Source organism: Bicyclus anynana, chromosome 16 (assembly GCF_947172395.1).
Source record: "Bicyclus anynana chromosome 16, ilBicAnyn1.1, whole genome shotgun sequence".
NCBI lineage: Eukaryota > Metazoa > Arthropoda > Insecta > Lepidoptera > Nymphalidae > Bicyclus > Bicyclus anynana.
Genome location: NC_069098.1, coordinates 12,166,021 through 12,189,734, shown reverse-complemented (window position 1 = coordinate 12,189,734; position 23,714 = coordinate 12,166,021). Strand labels below are relative to the sequence as shown.

At 36.5% G+C, this 23,714-nt stretch overlaps 1 protein-coding gene across 5 annotated transcripts in view; it reads right to left on the bottom strand.

The window, feature by feature from the left end:
• LOC112057845 (serine/threonine-protein kinase minibrain) overlaps positions 1-23,714 on the bottom strand; it is a 224,103-nt gene that overhangs the window by 176,896 nt on the left and 23,493 nt on the right. For 2 of the 5 annotated variants that reach the window (XR_008251528.1, XM_024098400.2), the window contains exons 2-3: positions 8,884-9,062; positions 5,390-5,491 (exon numbers count right to left, since the gene is read on the bottom strand). Coding sequence is in view for 4 of the 5 variants with exons in the window: in XM_024098400.2 (XP_023954168.1) it covers positions 5,390-5,491; positions 8,884-9,062 (281 nt within the window). In the remaining variant the exon portion in view is untranslated. Of the gene's footprint in view, positions 1-5,389; positions 5,492-8,883; positions 9,063-18,417; positions 18,864-23,714 lie in introns of those variants that run through there. The other 3 variants (XM_024098402.2, XM_052885982.1, XM_024098403.2) reach the window with 3 other exon arrangements.

Sequence of the window (23,714 nt, the reverse complement as noted above, 5' to 3'; positions counted from 1 at the left end):
AAAAAATCTACTACTACTAAATGTCTTCAACTTTCAAACCGCCGCGAGCACAAGTGAGGCACGCTTGACAAAAAACCCTCGGTACTTAGTGACTAAACAATTGTTTATGCAAGTACAAATTACAACTAGCCCATATTTCAGTTTGACCCCTGTCTGGCTCGAGGATTTATTTGGTAAAGTTCAAATCGTAATTGCTATTAACATCCGACAAATTGCTATTTAAAACAAAACAACAGACATTAACAGTTAGTTACAATCGAAATTAATTCAAATTGTATGAAAATAACTATTGTATTCCTACATCTCCTACAAGTGACTCCGGCTGTAAACTATTTGGTAACTTTCACTTTTGTTTATTTTATATATTGTTTCTTTTTTTACTAGTGGACGAATCAAACACTATCCATCGACTATAAATAACATAAAATTGACAATTTTGAAAAACTTCTGAATGTCATGAAATTATTAATTACACTCTCGATCAAGTCATCAATATTCTCTTTCAGTGAGCTTTAATTTGATACTCGAATATATTTGCAGACATTCGGTTATTCTTCCCCACTTTCGCCCTCCACAACTTTTAAACGGCTCAACCAATTTTTATCAAACATGTCTATTAACACTTGCACATAAATCACCTTTCATACAAAACTAAATTGAAATCGTTTGATACGTTCTGGAGCTATGGTGCCACAGACAGACACGACAAACTTATAACACCCCTCTTTTTGCGTCAGCGGTTAAAAAATATCACTTCGCGTTAGGAATTTCACTCGTCCTATATGCGTGTCCCCTATTGAAGAGATATTTAGTGTCAAGTGTTGGAAATATCGGTCACAGCAATGCTGCTTGTGAAAAATCAAGTACACAGTATTATACTGGAGTAATAACAAAAATAATCTTTTAAACCGCAGACGAAGCGAAAAAAGTAAACACCCAAAACACTAAACCTTCGTATTTAAAAAATAAACACGTATCTTTAGATCACGTGATAAAATATATAGAGTCGTAAAAGTTTGCTTCTGTTTCACTGCTATACACCTGAAATTGTAATGCAGACGCCCTTTTGGCTGCGATTACGGTGTAATAACCTCCAAAGACGGGGCACACAATGGCAGACAGGGTCAAATTCCGTCTAACTAACCGCAGACAGTTTTTCTTATTTATTTAAAAAGGGAGCCAAATAAAAAAGGCGGCCCCGTACGACGTGCACCAATGGAGCATACTAATCGTGAACTTTTAAACGTACCAACGTATAAATGGAAATCTCTAACTAATCCCGTGCAAATGGCATGTAGTTGGTATCCATTAGGGGAGTTAGATAGTAATTCGTTTTAAAGAGTATAAGAAATGTTATATAAAAAAAAAATTAGTAAAAATAATTAAACATAAAACGTACCGACTAAACTAAAAAGCGAAAAATAACATCATTTTATGTTCTAACTACTGATCACTTTGAAGGCGGTGGTAAAAAGAAAAAAACACAGACTCGAATTGAGAACCTCTTCCTTTTCTTAAGTTGGTTAAAAATAACAACTTTCCGAAGATAAGGTATGACAAACGTGCTATATTGTTCTTTAAATTTTTAAATTTAATGTTAGCTATGTCTGTAAATGGGCCACTATAACTATTACTGTTTCTCCTTTAACTAAGCGAAAAGTTTATAGGACTGGATAGGACTATAATCCACCATAAACCAAATCCTAACCGTGCAACTATTTAGACATCTATCCATACAACAAAGCCATCCAGACCCTACAATAAATGCTAAAGCTAATATTATCAAAATAAAACATGACTTAATGACAAAGGACGCTGCTTAAGACGTCCTACGCTTGTACTGGGACGCCCACCGCCGTTTCATTCAAAGGTCAGGAGACCCTACCCAGACACTAATCTCCGGTTTCACAAAAAAAAGAATTCAGTTTTTTCGTTACAAAGTAAACAATAAGTTATTTCAATGTTTAAAAATTAGAAGGTTTTACGAGTAGATATAATTTTAACCAACATCTGCGATCGTTACAAGAGTCTAAACAATCCCTAGTCCCGCCATCCCGCATTGGTGCTGTTTTCTGGGTCCAAGCTCCAAGCTATCTACTTTATGGAGATAAATTCTGGGTCATTGATGTAAATATCAATGACGATATGACTGAACAACAAACACTACACCAGTTATATGTATATAATATCGTAGCGGAAAACGTGTGACGCACCACCCGCTATCAGAACTACGATGCAATGAGACGCCCACGGGAAATACCTAAAGGTCATTCAAACACGTGCCGATGGTTCATAAATAAATCGGCCGCTGAAACGGACACTCTATAATCTATGTATCGAGAAAACGACACCAATATCGCTTCAACTTATTGGCTGAGCATTTTCTTATGTAAACATGAATGCTCATAAATATTGTTATTTATACTGGAAGTAGTACCGCTCTTTGCGATGGAGTTTGTATAGGGAAGTACTACAGTATTTTTCTGCCGTAAAGCAACACTATTTTCTTCTGCGTTGGAGGGTAATGTACCCGGTAATATTACAGGCACATAAGGTTCATTATAATTTAATTTCATATTTTTCACAAAAAAAAAAAAAATTTATTAATAAAAAATATATATTTAAAAATATTTCATAAAAACAAACCTATCCAAAAGATTTTGCATTAATTAATCCCTATACATGAGTGCACTTTTAGTTCTAATCCTTGGGTTTCTGATTAACATGGTGGACCCCACAACATCTTAAGTTGGCAATGCAATTATTGGCACAGCCTTTAAAAACCCAATGAATCATTTCACCACAAACAAACATAATATTGTAGTACAAAAGTTTTTCTATTTTCCGATGCACCGATTGCAGCTTTCGTGGAAAACTCTGTGACGCAGTTATTTGTAGCGTCCTACGTTGCAGTGAAAACTTACGCCCACGTGACACAAAGGTCACGCCGACACGTGTACAAAACGTAGTAAACGCCTGCCATAGCTAAGAGAATATTATAAACTTGTGCAAGTGTAATTTCAGCTTAACGCTGAATCTCATGATGATCGATTCATTTCGTTCTCTTCATTGACCTATGATCCGTCGTTCGCCTATGATCCGTGTTTTTTTACTATTGCTTAATTAATAGCCACGATGCCTTACAAATTGTGTGGTACATTATCTCGTTCCGACGCTCAGAAATTTTCAGAATGAATGAATTTCGTAAATGAAAAAAATGAGCGTTTTAACAAGATAAAGCTACTCACGGAAAATTAACTTGATAGTAATCAATTGTAAAAATGTTCCACAGATACTGGGCTGTTATATTTTCGTTTTCCCTCCGCAGGTTCTATCATGTAGATATGCTTGCAGCAATAAGGCCTCCATTGCATGCCAATTTTAAGTCGTATGTTGTCTAAAATTTTAAAATTCTATATAAACTTTTTTAGCTATAGCAGGCTAGACTAATTTTAACGAACTATTGATAATAAATTTCTAGACAATTCTGTCATGATGCACGGAAAACCAATAATTATAAAATTGTGAGAAAACGACGTAGTTTAGTCATATTTTTCATTTTTCACTTCATATCAGCAACCCTACGTCGACGCTCCAAATCCCCTCTTCTACGCGATAGGAGGTCTGGCCCTGTAGTGGGGTGTTGAAATTGTCTATGATGATGATGGAACCCTTGCTGCATAGTCACTTAGTCGGCTGTCAATTTGGATGCGGCCTAACATTTACAATGTGACAATACAATCAGATTAAATACTTTAATGGAGCGGTGTTATATCATCGAGTTATGTAAGCAAATAGCCAGAACCGGTTGATTCCAGATTAATAGACTAATGGGACGCCATTCGGAATGATCGATAGATTTGCGATTACGTCCATACGTATTCAAAACGTTTCGTACCTATAGAGATAAATTTCTATTATTGCCTAATGGAGAGCCAACGCGAGCGTCCCTTGTTCTAGTATTATTTATCGTAATAATATAGAGTTTGCTCATTTATTCATACTGTATTGTCCTTTATCTGTTCAATGGTTAGAGCATTGAAATAACTAATAATAATTTAAATCAAGATAATTTGTTAACATTTCTGCTTTCTGTCTTCAGCTTTATAAAGACCTGGCGAAAAGATGAGAGCAGTAACAGTGTTTTTCTTATGCTTTACGAGTAAAATAACAAATATTTTCCTTATTTCTAAATCTTGCTAAATAAGGCCAGCGCCTAGCTATATGATGAGACAAGACTGGTGACTCATACTGGTGACTCATTCCGGTGACAAACAGTGGCGGAGACAGACGTGACAGCGGAGTGAAAGTTATACCAAGGCATGGGATATAATGCCATGTCAAAGGAAAGCAAGAACACAATAAAAAAAATAGATGACTACCCTCAATGTGATGCGTATAAATAATAATGTACTTCTAACACGAAAGTGGCGAGTTGGGGACTGGGGACTCATTCAGGTGACAAACAGTGGCGGAGACAGACGTGTCAGCGGAGTGATAGTTATACCAAGGTATGGGACATACAGCCATGAAGGAAGAAAGGAACACAATAAAAATAATAATATGTGACTACCTCAATGTGGTGCGTATAAATAATAATATACGTCGAACACGGAAATGGGTATTGGGAACTCATTCGGGTGACAACCAGTAGCGGAGTCCCAAGGCATGGAACATACAGCCATGTGGTACACTAAAGGTGCCAATAGGTGTCGTTAGACCGGTGCAATCACAACAAATCTAATCAAACACTGATAATACAACAATGGCTGAGATAACCTATGGCTTTTGAACCATAAACAATGAACGTAGTAATTATAGACCATTAATTAGTGAAATGCCATAATCGGAACGTGTTTTTCATTACAACGACCGCGAGCGTGTGTTATATATTCAAAACAATTCGTTTAAAACAATTTATTTATTCTATGTTAAAGTGATTGTGCACGTACTATTACTGACGTTACATTGTAAATATTCTGTGTTATAGAGATAAATGTAGTTTAGCAGATGCCTGGGATAAAAGAAATTAATCCCATTGTGGTTTACCTTTTTTAAATTGCAGCTCAATGCTTCATATGATGTAATAGTAATTATTTAATTTATGCATTCAATTTAAGTATTTTGTTATCTAAGCTAATTTATTAATCGAGTACTTTGTTGCATTTAATAAATTTTATTAATCCTTGGTACTAGTAAAAACTACAATGTTTAAATATTTTAAACTGATAATAGTAAACAATTATTATCGACCCATGCGTACAAAATCTGATTACGGAACTTTATGTGGCTAAAAACTTAAAGAACATACGTTGTGTAGGTACAACGTACATATTATAATTATTTTTATATGGTATTCTTACAGAAAATTAACAAGTAAATCACTTACCTCGTTTATGTGTTTGTAGGTTTTGATGAGATCCACGCTTAGTTTTCTTAACGGCGCTGTTGAGGGGTCCCGAAAATGGTGTGGTATTCGGGCTTGCATAGCCTGGACAACCAAACAAATTAGTAAATTACTCACATATTCATTATTATCAACTAACAACGTAACATTCAGCAATTTTGGCGGAAATATAAAGCTGGAAAACGCATTTATGGCCGTGCACAGGAATTTTGATACTAATTTTATATATTCGCAACAAATAACTTTGCCACTCTAAAGTTGGTGCAAATGAGTGCGCTATACTCATAATCAAACTTAAAAGTCGTAAAATAGACAACAATCCATATTTGCAGTTGTGCGAGTATTCGAAAGTCGGAATTCAGCAGCGCTATTCTGTAACGATGATTTTATAACTCGACAGTGTGATCCTCGAATTCGCCTCTAGATCTCTCTGTCTAACACGATTCTATAGATAAAGAGACAAATTCGAGATTTACACTGTCGAGAAAACATCCTTATAGATCTGCGATACTGATCGGCCAAGTTTTTTGATGCAAACTGATTAAATATTATAAAATATATAAAATCGAAATAAAAATAAGAGATTTATTAACAGGATTTAAAAATCTAAAAGCTACACTTCGCTAGAGCATAGACCGTTAATAAAACCTATAATAAAAATAAAATTGGTGCTTCGATTTCATAAAATGACTATTCTAGGTGCGAAAATAACTATAATTCGGATAACTGACCGTCACTAAATTGTTCTATTTATAAGCTACGATGTAATAGTAATATAAATCTATTGGAATTGATATTTAGAAGAATAAAACTTATAGCCGGTTTTACCAACTTTTGAGTTTGGTTAATAAAGTGTTTGACAACTTATTTACAAGTTTTATCTTTGTCTTTTCACATTTAGTATGAAAGTGACAAAACTTTTGGTTAAATTATTATCCGACACATATCAAGAAAAGGTGATGGAACCGGCCCTACATCATGCTACTGATTTAAGTTGCAAAATAATTAAAGTTCATTTATATAGTTCTAGCCGCACATTAAACTGCTCGTAAATAAGTTCTACATAATGATTTTCAGTTGCATTGGTAACGACTTCATAGTCTAGTACTTGGTACAGCGCTTGGTTGAAATCAAGCCAAATGGTAAGCAATGATGCAGCCTATGGCGCCTAGAAGGTGCCTATTCATTCTCGACTTGAAGATACCCATGGAAAATGGAATCTATGCTTTGCTTTGCTCTGCTTAAAAAAGCCGATCCAATGCAAATTCATGAATAATTTTCCAAGTCGATAGTAACCAATGTGCGGCTAGTTTTATTGTAATAACATATTATTTAATGTAATAACATAAAGATGCCTAATGTGTTGCATATAACATATAAAACTTTCATTCAGCTGAATGCAAATAGATAGATCAAAGTAATGCCTTTCAGTGCCATCTAAACTGTAAACTTATAAAGATTTAGTTAATTTTTATTATCACTTTTGTTTTAGAATTTTCATAACTTTACTTTAATTTACGAAAATTTTGTAGAAAGTTTGATGACACTGCAGGTTTACGTTTAAATAATTATACAACATACATAAATTAAATGCGTTTTTAGTACAATTGTTAGAGATAAAGCAAAAAAAAAAACTAATAAAAAGATTTGCGTATGAACGGAGTATACCTAAGGTGTTACACGAGACAGTTTGATTCATTTGATCGTAGTTTGTTCACGAACTAACTAAATGAGCTTAGTTAAAAAGTTGTGAGCTAAAAAAATGTTTTTAATTAGTCTAAGTTTCTCAGAATAAGCGGTATCTATTTATCGTCAGTATATTAAAAATAGATCATGGTATAAATAAAATAAAATTAATTGCTTTTCGTCGATAGGAGATACTTGTACTTACTTTGAACTATTTATTGTATTTAAATGTTTTTGTAAGCCAATCTAAATATTATCGAGTCTAAAACTGATAGGAATAAATTAATTTGAAAATGCTTCGGATTCAGAGAAACCTACGATGGTTAACTTTTTATGCGGATTTGTCAGGATTTCGCGTAAAATATTTTTTATTTATTATTTATACTAATATTATAAAGCTGAGGAGTTTGTTTGTTTGATTGAACGCGCTAATCTCAGGAACCGATTTGAAAAATACTTTCAGTGTTAGATAGCTCATTTATCGAGGATTTACGGTAACGGGAACCACGCGGGTGAAACAGCGCGGCGTCAGCTAGTTATAAATAAATTCCAGATCACAGCTTGCAATTCTAACAATGAATAAGATTTTTTTATTCGTTATGCGCAGGACATCAATGTTCAACTATATCAATCAACTTGCACATGTCTATGTCTATTACCGTCGTGTTATTATCCATCAACAGCTAGATAGTTTATTATAGATTATACTGTAGATATTAATATTCTAACAATTTTTAGAACTAGTAGCACTCATGTTCTCTTCCATTTTCACGTGAAAGTGAATTTGTAGATAATATTAATAATAATTTACGAGTAATTAGTGCCACTTTGTTTTAAAGATAATTTATTTACTTGCGCGTAACGTCTACTCAGACAGCGTTGTTAATGGTGCTTTTAATAAAACAATGGCGACGATCTAGCTGTACGTACTTAAGGTTTAAGTGGATGCATATCCATACTAATCTATATACGACGTCTGTATGCGTGTCACTTTTTCATGACAACACTGAACCGATTTAAATGAATTACTTTTTATCCCGAAAAAAAAAACGCGAACGGAGTCGCAGTCGTACGATAGTTTAAAGTTCCGTTTGTAGGAACAATGGATATCATTGTTCCTTTATGTCTTCTTTATGCAACAATTTAAAAATTAACTAAAGTTTTGCAACCCGAAAGTCACTCACCCAGCTCTGATAAAACTTTAGGTAAAAACAGAGAAGTAGATCACGATTACCTATAAGTGTAAGCACAGCACAGATGCTTTCGATATGTTGTAATTTTTAATAGGCTTTAATAATAATAAATATTAAAGCCTATTATATATTAGCCTATATAATAATAATAAAACAGTTCGCAAACGCAGCGTTAGTTACAAGGCCTAAAGGGTTAAAATTAAAACTGTCTGCATCAATATTTTCGTTTAATATTTTAAACGCACACAGTGTTTGTGTTTTCACATAAATTGAGTACTAAGGATTCATCTAATTTGTAAGAGAGGCACAGGGTCTTTAGCAAGTTACACATATATTCTCTTTCTACAAACTCTTGAACTCTCAAACTTGAAACCTAAAAATAAAATTTGGGATAGACATATCCGATTGACAGATTGATCACGTGACCAATGACTTTTAAGCAGTCGAGATATTCTAAAAAAAATCTATAACTTTATATTTTTAATTTTGTGTGTTATTTCCGCTTTAGTTAGCATCCCTAACCGCAAACAGTGGGTGGTTATCGTACAACCGTGTTAAGGTTAAAGGGTAACCCAAACTGCCTCGTGCATCATTTACCTGTGCGCGGCTAGGGTAGCGGCAGAAAGCTCTTGGGTTGCGCGCGGGGGCGCTCACCTGAATGTCGGAGGGCGCGCTCATGGAGGCCAGCTGGTCCTCGGCCACCAGCCTCCCGTACAGAGGGACATGGCGCCGCTCGCCGCCCGCGGCCTCCGGCATGCCGCCGCCCACCACGCCCACTGCAACAAAAAACATTACTATTTGAAACAAAATAATTGCGTATAGTTAGACGCTACCATAACCTCGGCCGGACTATTTTAAAATAATATCATGAATAGTTTAAAAAACTAAAAAAAACACGCTTGATACCCATATTATGGGGGTGCATTTCAAATAGCCTGTCCGCCATCATGGACGTTCGCCATATTGGATTTAAGTCACGTAACTTTTTTTTTCCTTTTCCTGATAGCAAATCCTTTCATTTGTTATCCATATCATGAGGGTGGATTTCAAGCAGCCTTAGGGAGGCCGCCATATTGGATTTGTAATAACATATCTTAGCTAGTCATGTATTGTCATCAGAACTCAGAGCGTGTGCAAAATTTCATCCTAATTAAAACCGGAATGTGGGTCAAATTTTTTCAAGATTTTCTTACATCTACGCGTATGCTACGCGTAGTTAGTTACAAGTGAAGCTAATATAAGCGTGTTAATAAAAATCTGTTTATTTCAGGCCTTGATGAACCATAGTTGTTAGTATAAAACACAATTATCATATCTTATTATAATCAATGTTGGTTCAGTAAGCAATCAAAAAAAATACATAATAAGGCCAATAATAAATATCTGCCCCTATACATACTAACGCACCGGGAATACCTAGACATTTGTGTGTGTATCCAGTGTCACAAGGAGTTAGGAGAACAATGCTTTTTATAGTGATCACTATTAGTTGAAACAAACTGATAATAATGACTGGGTCCCTTTTTTTCGAGGCACCACTAAAATCCCAACTACAGGCTGAAAATGTTAACAATAAAACATGAATATGTTTTGATTATATAATTTTACATAAAATACCCTAAATAAATTAATAAAACAAATATTTTTCGCATAAAATAATCGGCATCATAAACGCCATAAAAAACAAAGATGTCAATGACACATCATGGGTATCAAAATTTTATGAGTATTATGGAATTTACTAAGAATATTTAACCCACCCATAGTTTGGCGAATAGTTGGAACACAGTTAGGAGATCGATGCGATGTTCCGAGAGGCTCATGTCAATCAACCCGGTGTTTCCAATTTCCATAAACGACTCATTCACCTTGCCCGCCCACTCCTTCCTCGCTTCTAAACATTGCGGCGTGAATCACTTTTTATGTGAATCGTTAATATTATCCACGTATAAAATTCCTCGCATTCTGAGAATCGTGTGTCAATAATGTAAGGTGCTTTTAAACTGAAAATGTGATTTAAACTAGACTGAAATTTGTACTAATATTATAAAGAGGTAAAGTTTGTGGTGTTGTAGGGAAGGAAAGGAAATCTTTGGATCTACCGAACCGATTTTGAAAATTCTTTCACCACTAGAAAGCCACGTTATTTGCGAGTGCCATCATATTCTTTCATCTCCGTATTATCACGGGAACCCCAGTACGTCTGCTAATATTTGGTGAGAAATTTTGTACCCAATATTTGGGCGTAATATTATTAGATATAATATTTAACACAGTCGAAGTCAATATAAAGTATGACAGCAAAAACAAGCATCTAAGTAGGTCGGAAACGTTTACCGTTGTCAACAAAAATTAAACCCGGTCATTGCAGATTAACAACAATGTTAAAAGTACCTAAAACATGTTAAATATTCAAAACAATTCAGAACGATTAATCTCAACAAACTTTTTATTTTAAGTGTTTGAAAACATTGCTTGGGACTTGTCAGCTCCCGGTTTGTCCAGCCAAGCGAGGACTTGTCAATCTACAAAGTTTATCGCATGTCTCTAGTAAGACAAGCGGGAACAAGTAGCTAAGTATCTTGTGCGGTGGCTCCCCATCGGGATTGTCGCGACTTGTAACGGGAAAATGTTAAAACATCAACTTTGGAAAACATATAGGAGACGAGCGATGAAAGGTCGTCAGAAGTTCGATGAAAAACAGTATTCAAACATTTAAAGCATTACGAATAAATGTTGTTGAAAGGTTTTATTTTATGCCATAAAGTAGGCTTATTAGGCGTGACAAGAGAAACGTAACAACGAACATAATTATGATCTGGTAAGCCTAAAAAAAACATTTAAACTTTTTGAAAAAAAAAAAAAGGAGATTTTCACTATACTCTATACTCAAGTACACAAAACTATTTCCTTAATAAATTGAGAGTTACAGTTTTGTAAAAATATTAATAGAAAGGGGTGAAATAGGGGTTGAAAGTTTACACCGCGGACGAAGTCGCGGGCGTCCGCTAGTAGAAAAATATATTGTATCAGACTGGTAATGTCTCCCTGGCTCACAGATATAATGTTTTTACACATCAAAACCGCCGCAGTGAAGCGAGGTGCGTAAGTAAGCGAACTCGGACGCGGCGACAGCGGAGGTCGCAGACAAGTTAATTCAGTCTTATTTATGTACCGTCTGGCACAACGTGACATTTCATAATAAAACACCAGACCAGGCCAGCGTTCGACTCACTAGGTTATTTCAAGGCGGGAGAGAGTAAACTTTGTTCAACGTCTTGTAACTTGACGTTACCTTGCTTTTAGGGCCAAAACACGCACGTAGGACACAATGTGAACACCTTTCAAGGGTTTTTTCAAGGGTTCGGAGGTAGATTGAAATCTAGCATGTCCTAGATTCAATTTTGACGGCCTCCGTGGCGCAGTGGACTAACAAAACGGAGGTCTTGAGGTCGATCCCTTTTTATCTTAATTTGTCCGGTCTGGCTGGTGGGAGGCTTCGGCCGTGGCTAGTTACCATCCACCCTATACTCGACTAAGACGTACCGTCAAGCGATTTAGTGTTCCGGCACGATGTCGTGTAGAAACCGAAAAAGGTGTGGATCGTCATCCTATTCCTAACAAGTTAGCCCGCTTCCATCTTACATCATCACTTACCATCAGGCGAGATTGTTGTCAAGGGCTAACTTGTACAGAATAATAATAAAAAATGACCACCTGTTGCACTAATAGTATCAAGAATTTTCTGCTTAGTTGACGAGGAAAGAAGAATATGTAATGTCCAAGGAAGTTCTTGTCACAGGACTAGAACAGTATACCACAAATTGTACCAAGACCCGATTTCCGCTCTACTGCAGAGGTATCGAGATTCATAAATGTTTTATTTTTTTTTTTTTTCAATTTGTATCATATCATATCGTAGTAATTGTAGCACGGCGTCATGGAAAATAACGGCGATGAAAATAACGGCGTCCTTCATCTTTAAATATGAGAAAATTACACAAAATAATTGTTTATTAGACTTATTCTCTTGATAAATTGTTGACAGTTGAGTGGTTTCCTGGGAAAACTTGTTCTATACATTTCTCCAAAGTATACAGATCATGACGTTATGCTGTCAATCGTAGACCTTTATTTTTAATCAATAAATTCTACAACTTTAATATTACAGTACGATATTCCATCGCGACACTATGTAGCAACGTGTCACTATACGATATCCTGCTGCGTGTATCGTATCGTACCGAGTTTCAGGTCTGTTTATTGAAATTGAACGTTAATTTGTGGATATAACTTCTCCCCTTTCATTAACAAACGCAGTTAATGTTTGTTAATAAATTCTGATATTATTACACTTTGTATATATTTACGATTGCTTTTATTATTATTATTGATAAATAAACTATAAAATGGCTCTCCGTTTAATTATTACTTATTAATTACAAATGATGAAATGATACCGAGACTTGTCATAAATCAATGTGTAGGTACAATAAAGATAATATAATCTCATGTTGAACCAAGAGCCTGAGATAGCCAGATATACCTACTTAATTTTTTGGAAGCTTTTTTTATCCTTTACAAATTAGCAAGTAAGACTACAGTTTCACCTGATGGTAGGTAAGTGATGATGGAATCTAAGATGGAAGCGTGCTGACTTGATAGTAGTAAGATGAAAATCCACACCCCTTTCGATTTCTACACGACAACATACCGGAACGCTAAATCGCTTGGCGGTACGTCTTTGTCGATACGGTGGTAACTAGCCACGGCCGAAGCCTCCCACCAAGCCAGACCTGGACCGATTAAGAAAAACTCAATCGGCCCAGCTGGGGGTCGAACACAGGACCTCCTTGTAAATGCACTGCGCTTACCACCTGCGCCACAAAATAATAGAGACATCACTACTTGCAGCTACAAAATCTCTATAACAATCTACCTTTCCTAAATAATCCTACTAATATTATTAACGCGAAAGTTTGTACGGAAGTTTGTATATATATAATTGTTTGTTACTCTTTATTGCCGCAACTACTGAACCGATTTGGCTGAAATTTGGAATGAAAATAAATTTTACTCTGGATTAACACATAGGCTGCTTTTCATCATTTACTTAGTCTAGGTCTACTACACCAATGATAAGTTTCTTAAAGATAAAGGCGCTTGGAAACCATCGGATCAGCTTCCACCTTCACACAACTTAAAACTATAAGAAATTGTAATGTTGTCATCAATAATTATAAATTACAATACTGTATGATTTTTTTTAAAAAGAGCAACTGTTGAGTTTCTTGCCGGTTTCGTCTCAGCAGAACCTTCCGAACCGGTGATAGAATCTTTACAATTACTCAACTGACGTGTCAAAAGTGCTTGTAAACTGAGCCTACTTGAAATAAATGATTTTTGATTTTGATATTGATCCCGTATATATCAATGGTTCCCGAGGATTTTGTGAAAAACCAAATTCCACGCAGATACGAACGCAGCAACGAAGTCGCGGGCGTCCGCTAGTAATAATAAATTTGAAGGCAAAGGCTGAGACACCTACTTCCCCGTTATTCCCTGAACAATAAGCCAGTATTACAATGTGGATACGAATATAGTCCAAGGGCTCAAGGCTACAACACAACGACCTACCGATGCGTGATCCGAGTTGAGCTATTGAGGCTTTATATTTACAACAGTGGTAAATAACACGAATAAGATAACACAGTATGTGTTACATCTAATAAATACAATTCTCAAATTCTCCTTTATAAGACAATTCTCTAATATTTTAAACAAGCATTAAATTTGTTTTTATTTCCTGTTTTAACAATTTTTTTGGGTAAGTACTTTTGTGTACTTAACAAAATAAACTTAGAATTTTCTAAATTCTACGTTTACACACATCTATATATTCTATACTCTTATTATAAAGCAGTAAGTAGTTAGTTTAATAAAAAAAGTTCAGAGTTCAGTATTTTTACACAAATATTATCTAACCCGGCAAACGCCAATTAGGGGTATGAAAAACATGTTGGCCGACTCTCAGTACACAAAATTTCATAAAAATCAGTTGAGCCGTTCCGGAGGAGATTGGTAACAAAGTCTGCGACACGAGAATTTATATATTTGCAGACGCTGCGTGGTTCCCGTTCCAGTAGGAATACAGGGATGAAATATAGCCTATAGCACTCGGAGATTGTGTAGTTTCCCAACAGTGAAAGAATTTTTCAAATCGGCTAAGCAGTTCCAGAGCCTATTCAAAACACAGAAACAAACAACCAAATCTTTCTTCTTTGTAATATTAGTATATATTAGATTCAGATTTCACTTCGCAGTCTATCTGATTTCTGACATTTTCCACACAAACAGACATTTTCGGCGACTATTTATCTGGGTTTATAATTTTTATTATAAACCCAGATAAATAGTCAGTATAGATAATAGGTTATTCTGGGTTCGCCATTTGACGGCAGGGGGTTTGCGACAAGATTTACGTAATTGACAACTGATACCGAGTCAGAATTAAGGTTAAAATTCTCAAAAATTACTCCTAACATTTAATCCATTTGTAACGAGAAACAAGCACACCCATCACATTAATATTACAAAGACATTTCTTTTGGTATGTTTTATTCTTTTGGTTGGTGGCTTTATGTGTTTTATTATTATTCAAATAAAAACCTTATTTTCTTCAACAGTCAATTTTTTTTTCTCCATGAGGGGGAGGGGCGTCTATTAGTTAGTAAGGGGTTCGCTGTCTCTTGGAAATTTAAACAGAGGTTCGTGGAACCGAAAGTTTGACAAACTCTGATCTAGAGACATAAATAAAGTGATTTCATATAGAGTGCAAACTGCAGTGCGTAGGGACCTCTCTGTTATCACAGTCGCACGTGTAATCATTATCGTTGTTATTGCATTTGATCTCGGGTAACTGCGTTGTTTCAGTAACGCACATTTCTTTATTGATCTAATTAAGTACAGTACTTAGCAAAACATAAACAGGGGTTTTAGTATTATATATCTTTATTAATATTATAAAGCTGAAGAGTTTGTTTGAACGCGCTAATCTCAGGAGCTACTGGTCCGATTTGAAATTTTTTTCAGTGTTAGATAGCCCATTTATCGAGGAAGGTTATAGGCTATATATTATCCCCGTATTCCTACGGAAACGGGAACTACGAGGCTGAAACCGCACGGCGTCAGCTAGTTTATTATAAAAGCAATAGTGTGTATAAGTTGGTTACGGTTCACGGTTAAGCCACTAAATAGATTAAAAAAAAACTTTCGCCAATGAAAAGCCTCGCAACTCCTCCTCCCGTTGCGAGGCTTTTCATGGATACTTTTTTATAAATTTTCAATAGTGTTTTGTATTTAATTTCATATTTAATAAACTTTTAAAAAAAATTAAAAAATACTTTTAAGGAAATGTACTTATCAGAGAATAAAATTATCCTATTATTTTTTTATAACTCAATTATGATTTAATCTGCAAAGTTAAGTTGTTTCTTAGCAACAAAATATAATACGTATATAAAACAAGTATAAGCGCCATCAAACTACAATGTATTGTACATTATATACTTGTACAAGAACATTGAACCTTTTTTATCCAAGTTGCTCGCGGCACGTGTAGCTATCAGCTTATTATTGCATGTTACCTTAGCGACTGCGGCGTAGTTTACTGCGTCCTTTCGTACTTTATAATATCTATCAAGAATAGATAATTAAAAAAAATAAGAAAAAACATGTTTTTTTTTTAATGTACCTTTATTGGAACACCATAACGGAAAATAATAAATAAATTCCAAAATTATATTTCTAATGAATATTATGTATTTACCATATGTATTAAGTATGACCAATTTTTCCGTAGCCTTACATTTAGTTGGAAAGACTGTCAGGAGTGTCAGACTGTCAGGAGTACGACAATAGTCAAGCGGATGGGGCGCAAACCCATCTGTCAACGTGAATCCAGCGCCTTTACCGAGGAGGTTGAGGCTTCGTAACATTCAAGAGTCGGTTTTTTTTTTTATTATTTAGAAAGAAAGAAAATAAATTTATTCATATCTAAAAGTTACAGACAGTCAATAAATACCCTATCCTTATGACAGCATGTCTGTCTGTAACCCTTAATAAAAAGAAAGGATGTACAGCTCAGCATATGCCGTGCACTACATACAAGCATAATACACGGCGCTGATTTTCAGCTTAATAAAATTACTTAATTTCATTAGCTCTTTATTTTTTGACTGCCACCGTCGGCTTTAACGTGCTCTCAGACACGGGTATATGTTGTAACACAACCAACTTCCCGACTCCAGATTCCAATTCGACTCATTCCATAGTTTGACCCAGGGCTTAAATCTCAACTCAAACTCCAAACCCTATTCAAGACTAACCAGAGGGAGTTTTCGAAAATAATGGGCCATTTTTGGCACATGAGCCGCGTTTAAACATTCTGACGTTTCCTGTTATCACATATGCGCATGTGCAGGCATCCGCATGTTATCGCATGTGATCCGCACAGCAGCTACTGCGTAGTTGTAGAAACTCGTTACGCTCCGCGGGCGTTACGTGACGCTCTTCAGCGTTCCACTGGACGTTTTCATCATGTAATCTGGTTAGTTATTGCACTTTTAAAATACTACGTTACGTTATAAACCCTACCTGTATAAATAGAGTGCAACGAGTACCACCTTTGAAGCCTCAATAGCTCAACGGTTTGAGCCTTCGGATTCATCACAGAGGGTTGACGGTTCAATCCCCGCCCCTTTGGTCTATTGTCGTGCCTAATACAGTCTTTTCCGTTTAGTTGGAGGGGAAGGGGAATATTGGTCATATTTAAAAGATATGACATATATTCTTTTAAAAAAAATAAACAAAAACCTGCACAGTATAAATAATTTTGAATATAAGATTTTATATTTCGTATGTTAGTTTGAATTGTTACGGACTACATTTGGTGGCATTGTAATCAAGAATAGTTAAATAAACAAATAATACCTAAATATTGTCTACAATGTCGGCTTGTGTGTTCAGGAAGTATAAAACATATACATACATACACAAATATATAATACAAGTAAACAAAAAAAAATATGCTTGAGTGCGCGGTGCGGAGTTATTGCGGTGATTTTGTAGGCACAAAACATATTTAATAGCATAAAATCTTTGGATACGAGCATTCCTAGGATAGAGACGAGAGCAGCGAGTTCAATCTACGCAGTTCGCCACAAAGAAGCTGCGAGATGACGCTGGGTTTCCCCGACGTGTTCTGTTGTGTTGTGTAGCGCCGACGGTTGGCCGTGTGCACTTTGTCGAGTTATGTGTCGACGGCACGGCGCGTTAGAGCCGCGAGATCTCCGCGCTACGTCACCATTGCAATCCGTATTCCGTTCAAAACCAGCCCGCACCGCCGCCCGACAACCTGTGGTAGCTATGCGCGGAATGCGACTAGCCGCCGGTACCACCGGTACAGTCGCGTGGGAGGCGCACACTTGGTCGTGTTTACGTACTGCAAACGCTGATAGTTAGCAACTGAGCAACGATCTCGTGTCGTAATTTATTCCGATCAAAATTGACGATTAATCATATTTAGCTATGTATGCCATATATTGTAGGCCAAAGACCTGGTTCAAATGAGGAGGTGACGCAACACACGGTGGAATTTAATAGAAATAGTTTAGTCGCTACTCACGACGCAGATATTTTAGACGCAGTTAACATAATGTTTATATGCGAAGAAAACTATTATTAAATAATAGATGCTGAGTATAAATAAATTAGCCCTGTATTTATATTAACAGAGAATCGTATTACGTCTTTAATTTATTGAAAACTAGCCGATGTCCCGCGGTTTCACCCGCGTAGTTCCCGTTCACATGAGAATATGAAGATAAAATATAGCCTATGACACTCACAAATAACGTGGCTTTCTAGTGGTAAAAGATTTTTCAAAATCACCTACAATCTACTACAAACTTTACCTCTTTATAATATTAGTATGATGAACGAAGTAGTTCGAAAAGGGCTTACTTAATGCGCAATTAAACTTTAACTTTCATCTTATCTCGAGAAATTAAATGCAACAAGTTACTCGTAAACAACAGCGAGAGCGAGAAATTAAGAGATTAAACAACTCACAGTCGTCACTTTTTTCTTCTTTTAGTATAGACATCCCACAGATCCAAAGTGTACTCGAAACTTGCACGATACGAACACAGAACAAAGAACTTATCACTGAACCAAATCATTTGGTTTGAACACAAAGAGCCGAGAGCACGTTTTATTAGAGCAACAATGAACGGGGAACACTTTAATCACTGTGGTGCTATCGGAGATCACGGTGCGCGAGTGTCCCATGATTTAGTGTGACACTGACAAGTGACAAGGAGCCGTCGCCGGTCGCGTGGGAGCGCGGTCGGCACATCAAAGTGCGATTCGGTGCGGCGCGTCCTTGCGCGTCACTGGCGGCTGTGTTATTGTTGTGCAACAATGTTTATACACGTGGCGTTGTTGTGAACGCGTAAACTCGTCAATATCGGCGACGGGCGATAAGGCGCGAGTGCCGGCGAGTCGCGCGCCCGGTCCGACGCTACTAACGCGCGAACTATAATAGCGCTCGCTAAGTAATAGCCGAGCGGGCGACCACGTGACACAGGTGACAAGCGTGCCGACGTGAATTACGTACGCCGGTGATTTTATCGACGAGGGATTCACATCAAACTACTAAGGCTGTTGTTATTTTTTAATAGTAACCGATTATCTAAATTGCTCGAGTTGTTTACTACATGTCATACGTGTCAACGTAACGTAGGAAATTATTCTATAATCTCCTACGTAGGTTGGTTTAGATGGAATACGTGCGTAACAGAAGCTAGTTGAAATCAATTTAACCTATACATTATATTGCACTACTCGGATCCGTATGCATTTTTCAAAAACCACCACAACTTGTCCCTCTCTCATCCACTCCACTTTCATCCAATAAGAAACTGTATTAACAGACATGCATTCCCGCATACTTCAAATTAAAGAAAGGTAAAACGGTGCTAAACTGTACCTATAGTAATTTCTTGTTTTTCCAACTAGTCGGGAAAGACTGGTCATTAGGAGTGGGTACGACAATAGACAACCGGGGCGGGGATCGAACCACCACCGCTCGGTGATGAGTCCGACCGCTCTTACCGTTGAGCTACGAGTAAGTATTGAGGCTCAAATTTCACTATCACTCGGTCATCGCTCTTATTAGATTTTTAGTCTAGTCAAATGAGATAAAAAAAAGCGTAAAACTCGGAATTAATGGTACCTACGTCATAAAATTACATTTCAAGTTTGTGTTGGAGTGTAAAAAAATTACTCAAAACCATCATAATATAATCTTGTATTTAATCACAAGAAGTCAGAATTCAAGAGTCATAAATTTTAAATTTGGATTGTTATCTCTTGTCATCTCTTCTTCATTCTTTAATTAATAGTCGCTAATAAAAAAGGATTATTAGGACGTATTCAGGATCAGACTACGAGGCCAATCCAGTTGCAGCGAGGAGTGCGTCAGGGAGATGTGATCTCTCCGAAGCTATTTACCGCCGCACTGGAAGACGTCTTTAAGCTTCTGGACTGGAGCGGACTTGGCATCAACATCAATGGCGAGTACATCACTCAACTGCGGTTCGCGGACGATGTAGTCATCATGGCACAGACTCTGGATGACCTTAGTACCATGCTCAATGACCTCAGCAGCGTTTCTCAACAGGTGGGCCTGAAAATGAACATGGGCAAAACAAAAATAATGTGTAATGCTCATGTATCGCTCCACCCAGTTATAGTTGAGAACGCTGCACTCGAAATTGTAGACGAATACATATACCTAGGACATATGATCCATAGGTAGGTCCAATTTCGAGAAAGAGGTGAACCGTCGAATCCAACTCGGCTGGGCTGCATTCGGGAAACTTCGCGACATCTTTTCGTCCGAAATTCCTCAGTGCCTGAAGACAAAAGTCTTCGACCAGTGCGTGTTGCCAGTGATGACCTATGGTTCCGAGACTTGGTCGCTAACTATGGGCCTCATAAGAAGGCTCAGAGTCACACAGCGGGCGATGGAACGAGCTATGTTAGGAGTATCTCTGCGTGATCGAATCAGAAATGAGGAGATCCGCAGAAGAACCAAAGTCACCGACATAGCTCAACGAGTTGCGAAGCTGAAGTGGCAATGGGCGGGGCACATAGTGCGAAGAGCCGATGGACGTTGGGGTCCCAAAGTGCTGGAATGGCGACCCCGCACTAGTAAGCGCAGTGTTGGCCGACCCCCCACCAGGTGGACTGACGACATCAAGCGAGTCGCAGGGATTCGCTGGATGCAGGTGGCTCAGTATCGTGATGTTTGGAAGTCCCTACAAAAGGCCTATGTCCTGCAGTGGACGTCCATGATGATGATGATGATGATGAATAAAAAAGACCAAAATTTTCAAGTTTGTTTACTACAAGTAAGCTTAATTTACAAGCGCTTTCGGAACATCAAAATCAGTCTGTAATCTTATTATTATTACCCATTTCAACAGCTTCTGAGTTCATCATGACCTCAGCAGCGAATCATTATCATCAGATGATGGTCCAGACCAAATATCGCGGTCGGTCACCACGAATTAGCCGCATAGATACGTCCAGCGTCGTCACCATCTGCTAAATCCCCATAACAATATTTCTGGCTTAAATACCTTCTCACTTTTATAATTTTGTGAGGTTGGAGGGGGTAATTAATCTCTGGACCTACTGAATCGACAATGAATATAATTATTAAATATTTTATCTCCGTATAATTCCGCGATGTAGAACTGCGCAGGTGAAACCGCGAGGCGTCCGCTAGTATATAGGTATCGACCGAGTTTATCACCTCGACTTTATTAGTCCTCTGACTGGTGAATAATTCAGCGCGTTTTCTATTAAGCACTTAGGGAGAATGCATCTTGGTCGGATTCTCAAGGCTTCGGCGCCAGAGTCGCAGTATAAACACACGGGGCCGAGGCGTAATTTGCATCGCCTTGGCCCGCCCGCATTTTATCAATAGCATATTCTTTGAAATGCATTGAGTGATTTTGAGAAAGTATTATACGGTTCTGTGAATTTGGTTCACTATTTAACTGTTTGTTTTAACTTCATTTCTGTTTTTTTTTTAATATTCACTTTAATTTTTATTCAGATTTTTCTACTGGAACGCTTGTGTGTTTTTAGGGTTCTCTACTGAAAGGGTAATATTACTAAACCCCTCATTCGCACGACTATTACGAAAATTACAACTTTTTTTTAACGTCCGTTAAAAAAGTTGTAATTTTCACAGATGATGTATTTCAGTTATACCGCTACAACAAAAAATACTAAAAAAACAATTTAAAATAATATTTAAGGGGGCATACAGCAAATGTGCTTATTATTTTCATTTCTCTTCGATATTGACCACAGACAATTTATATTCACAGATTTTTTAGTTATATTATTAACTTGAACTTGATTCGCACTTGGCCGGTATATAGCTTTCTTTGTTAACGTAAATGTCATTAAGTAATAGCTAATAGTGTCATCATCATCATCATCATCATATCAGCCGATGGACGTCCACTGCAGGACATAGGCCTTTTGTAGGGACTTCCAAACATCACGATACTGAGCCATCTCCATCCAGCGAATCCCTGCGACTCGCTTGATGTCGTCAGTCCACCTGGTGGGGGACGAATCAAATCAAAATTCATTTATTTCAAATAGGCTTAGTTTACAAGCTACGTATTTCGAAACGTCAGGTAATAATATAATATTGATAATAATTATTCGAAAACTTAAAATTAAAGTTACGAGGGTTCCAAATGCGCCTTGCTCCGAGTAGGTAGTAAATTTAGAGAATCTAGTATAAAGACCCTGTCAGTAGTAAATTAATCGCTGTTACAGTCCTGGGTATTACTTAAGGGTCCTTAACCTTGATGCCATTAGGGTCAAGTAGTGACTAAGTTCCTATTTGAAATTGCGAAGTGTTGAGTAATTAAAGCCTTGGAATTCCGCACAGTTACTTTAAAAACAATTACAATTTGCTAACGTAAATATTAAATCTTAAATGATGGTCTCATTTCTACTCCACTGGAATGTAATCTAATTCGTCTTATTTAAGTTAATCAAATATTTTATCTACGGAACCCGATTGGAAAAGAACGGAACTACTTTTACAGCTGTAAGATTTTTAAACACTATGTGATTTTCCACTACCACCGAGTATTTGTCGCAATTTAAATGATACAAACAATAGATTACAAAATACAACTTGAGAGTTGTACTAACACAATGTTGTCACTTGGGTTATTTAATTGCAAGATTAGTTGGTTATATAAACGTGGTACCTATTGTTTCATACAATGTCACTACATTTTATGAGTTTAGTTACTATGCAGGTAGGTTGAAGTCTTATGCAACTGTTACTTTGTTTAATACTTGATATAAAACGTGGGGTTGTCATTAACATTTAATTTATTTCACCTAAACCTAAACCAGTGAAATTTTGGTCTAGTAAATTCTTGACGTAATTTTCCTTATTTTGTAGCCAGTTATCTTGTGTATGTGTGGTCGGAAATAAATCATTTTTATATTTAGCGTAGAAAGAAGACTCAATACTCACATACAGAACTACATTTGCGGGAAAATTATTATAGCTATGCAATATATTTATTAGAATAAGGGGTAATTATTTAATGTAAGTATTTGGGGTAGTAAAATATAAAAAAAAATATTAATAAGTCAACAATCCATTTTAAAATCTTTTGAATATTTCTTCAAAAATATTTGTTTACATATATTGTATTATAATTGTATAAGTACCTATCCCTATAAATGTTAAATTGATGAAATATTGTATAATTTTGAAATAAAAAGTTATTTTATGTTTTGATATGGTAAGCGTCCACTGATCTGCATTGATACGTATCGGACTCATCAAACGGGTTGAAGTATTCTTTATATAGCCGTAAAAGTGCGTCCACTGATCTGCATCGTACAGATCGCACGAATATACCGTAAAATTAAAAATACATTTAATGCGATGCGTCCAATACGTACAATACAGATCTGCAGACGCTTGCCTTTACCCACCTCCTTTGTAGTGGGGTAAATAGTTAAATACATAATATAATATACAAAACATAATATTCACAATAGTCTTAGAAGACTATTAGACTATTCCAAATAATATCACAAAGGTCGGTGTAACAAAAAGCTCGGAGATTAGCTGGACCTTCTAGGAAATGACCTACCGTCTACCTAGTTATCTACTTAAGCTTTTGTTGCGAACGTTCGTTGGTCGAATACCAGGAATTCTGGCTTTTGACCTTCTCAGCTTGTGCGATCGCCACCCGCTAACATTAAGAATTTTAATTTTAAAACTATGTTCAACCTTTAAAAGT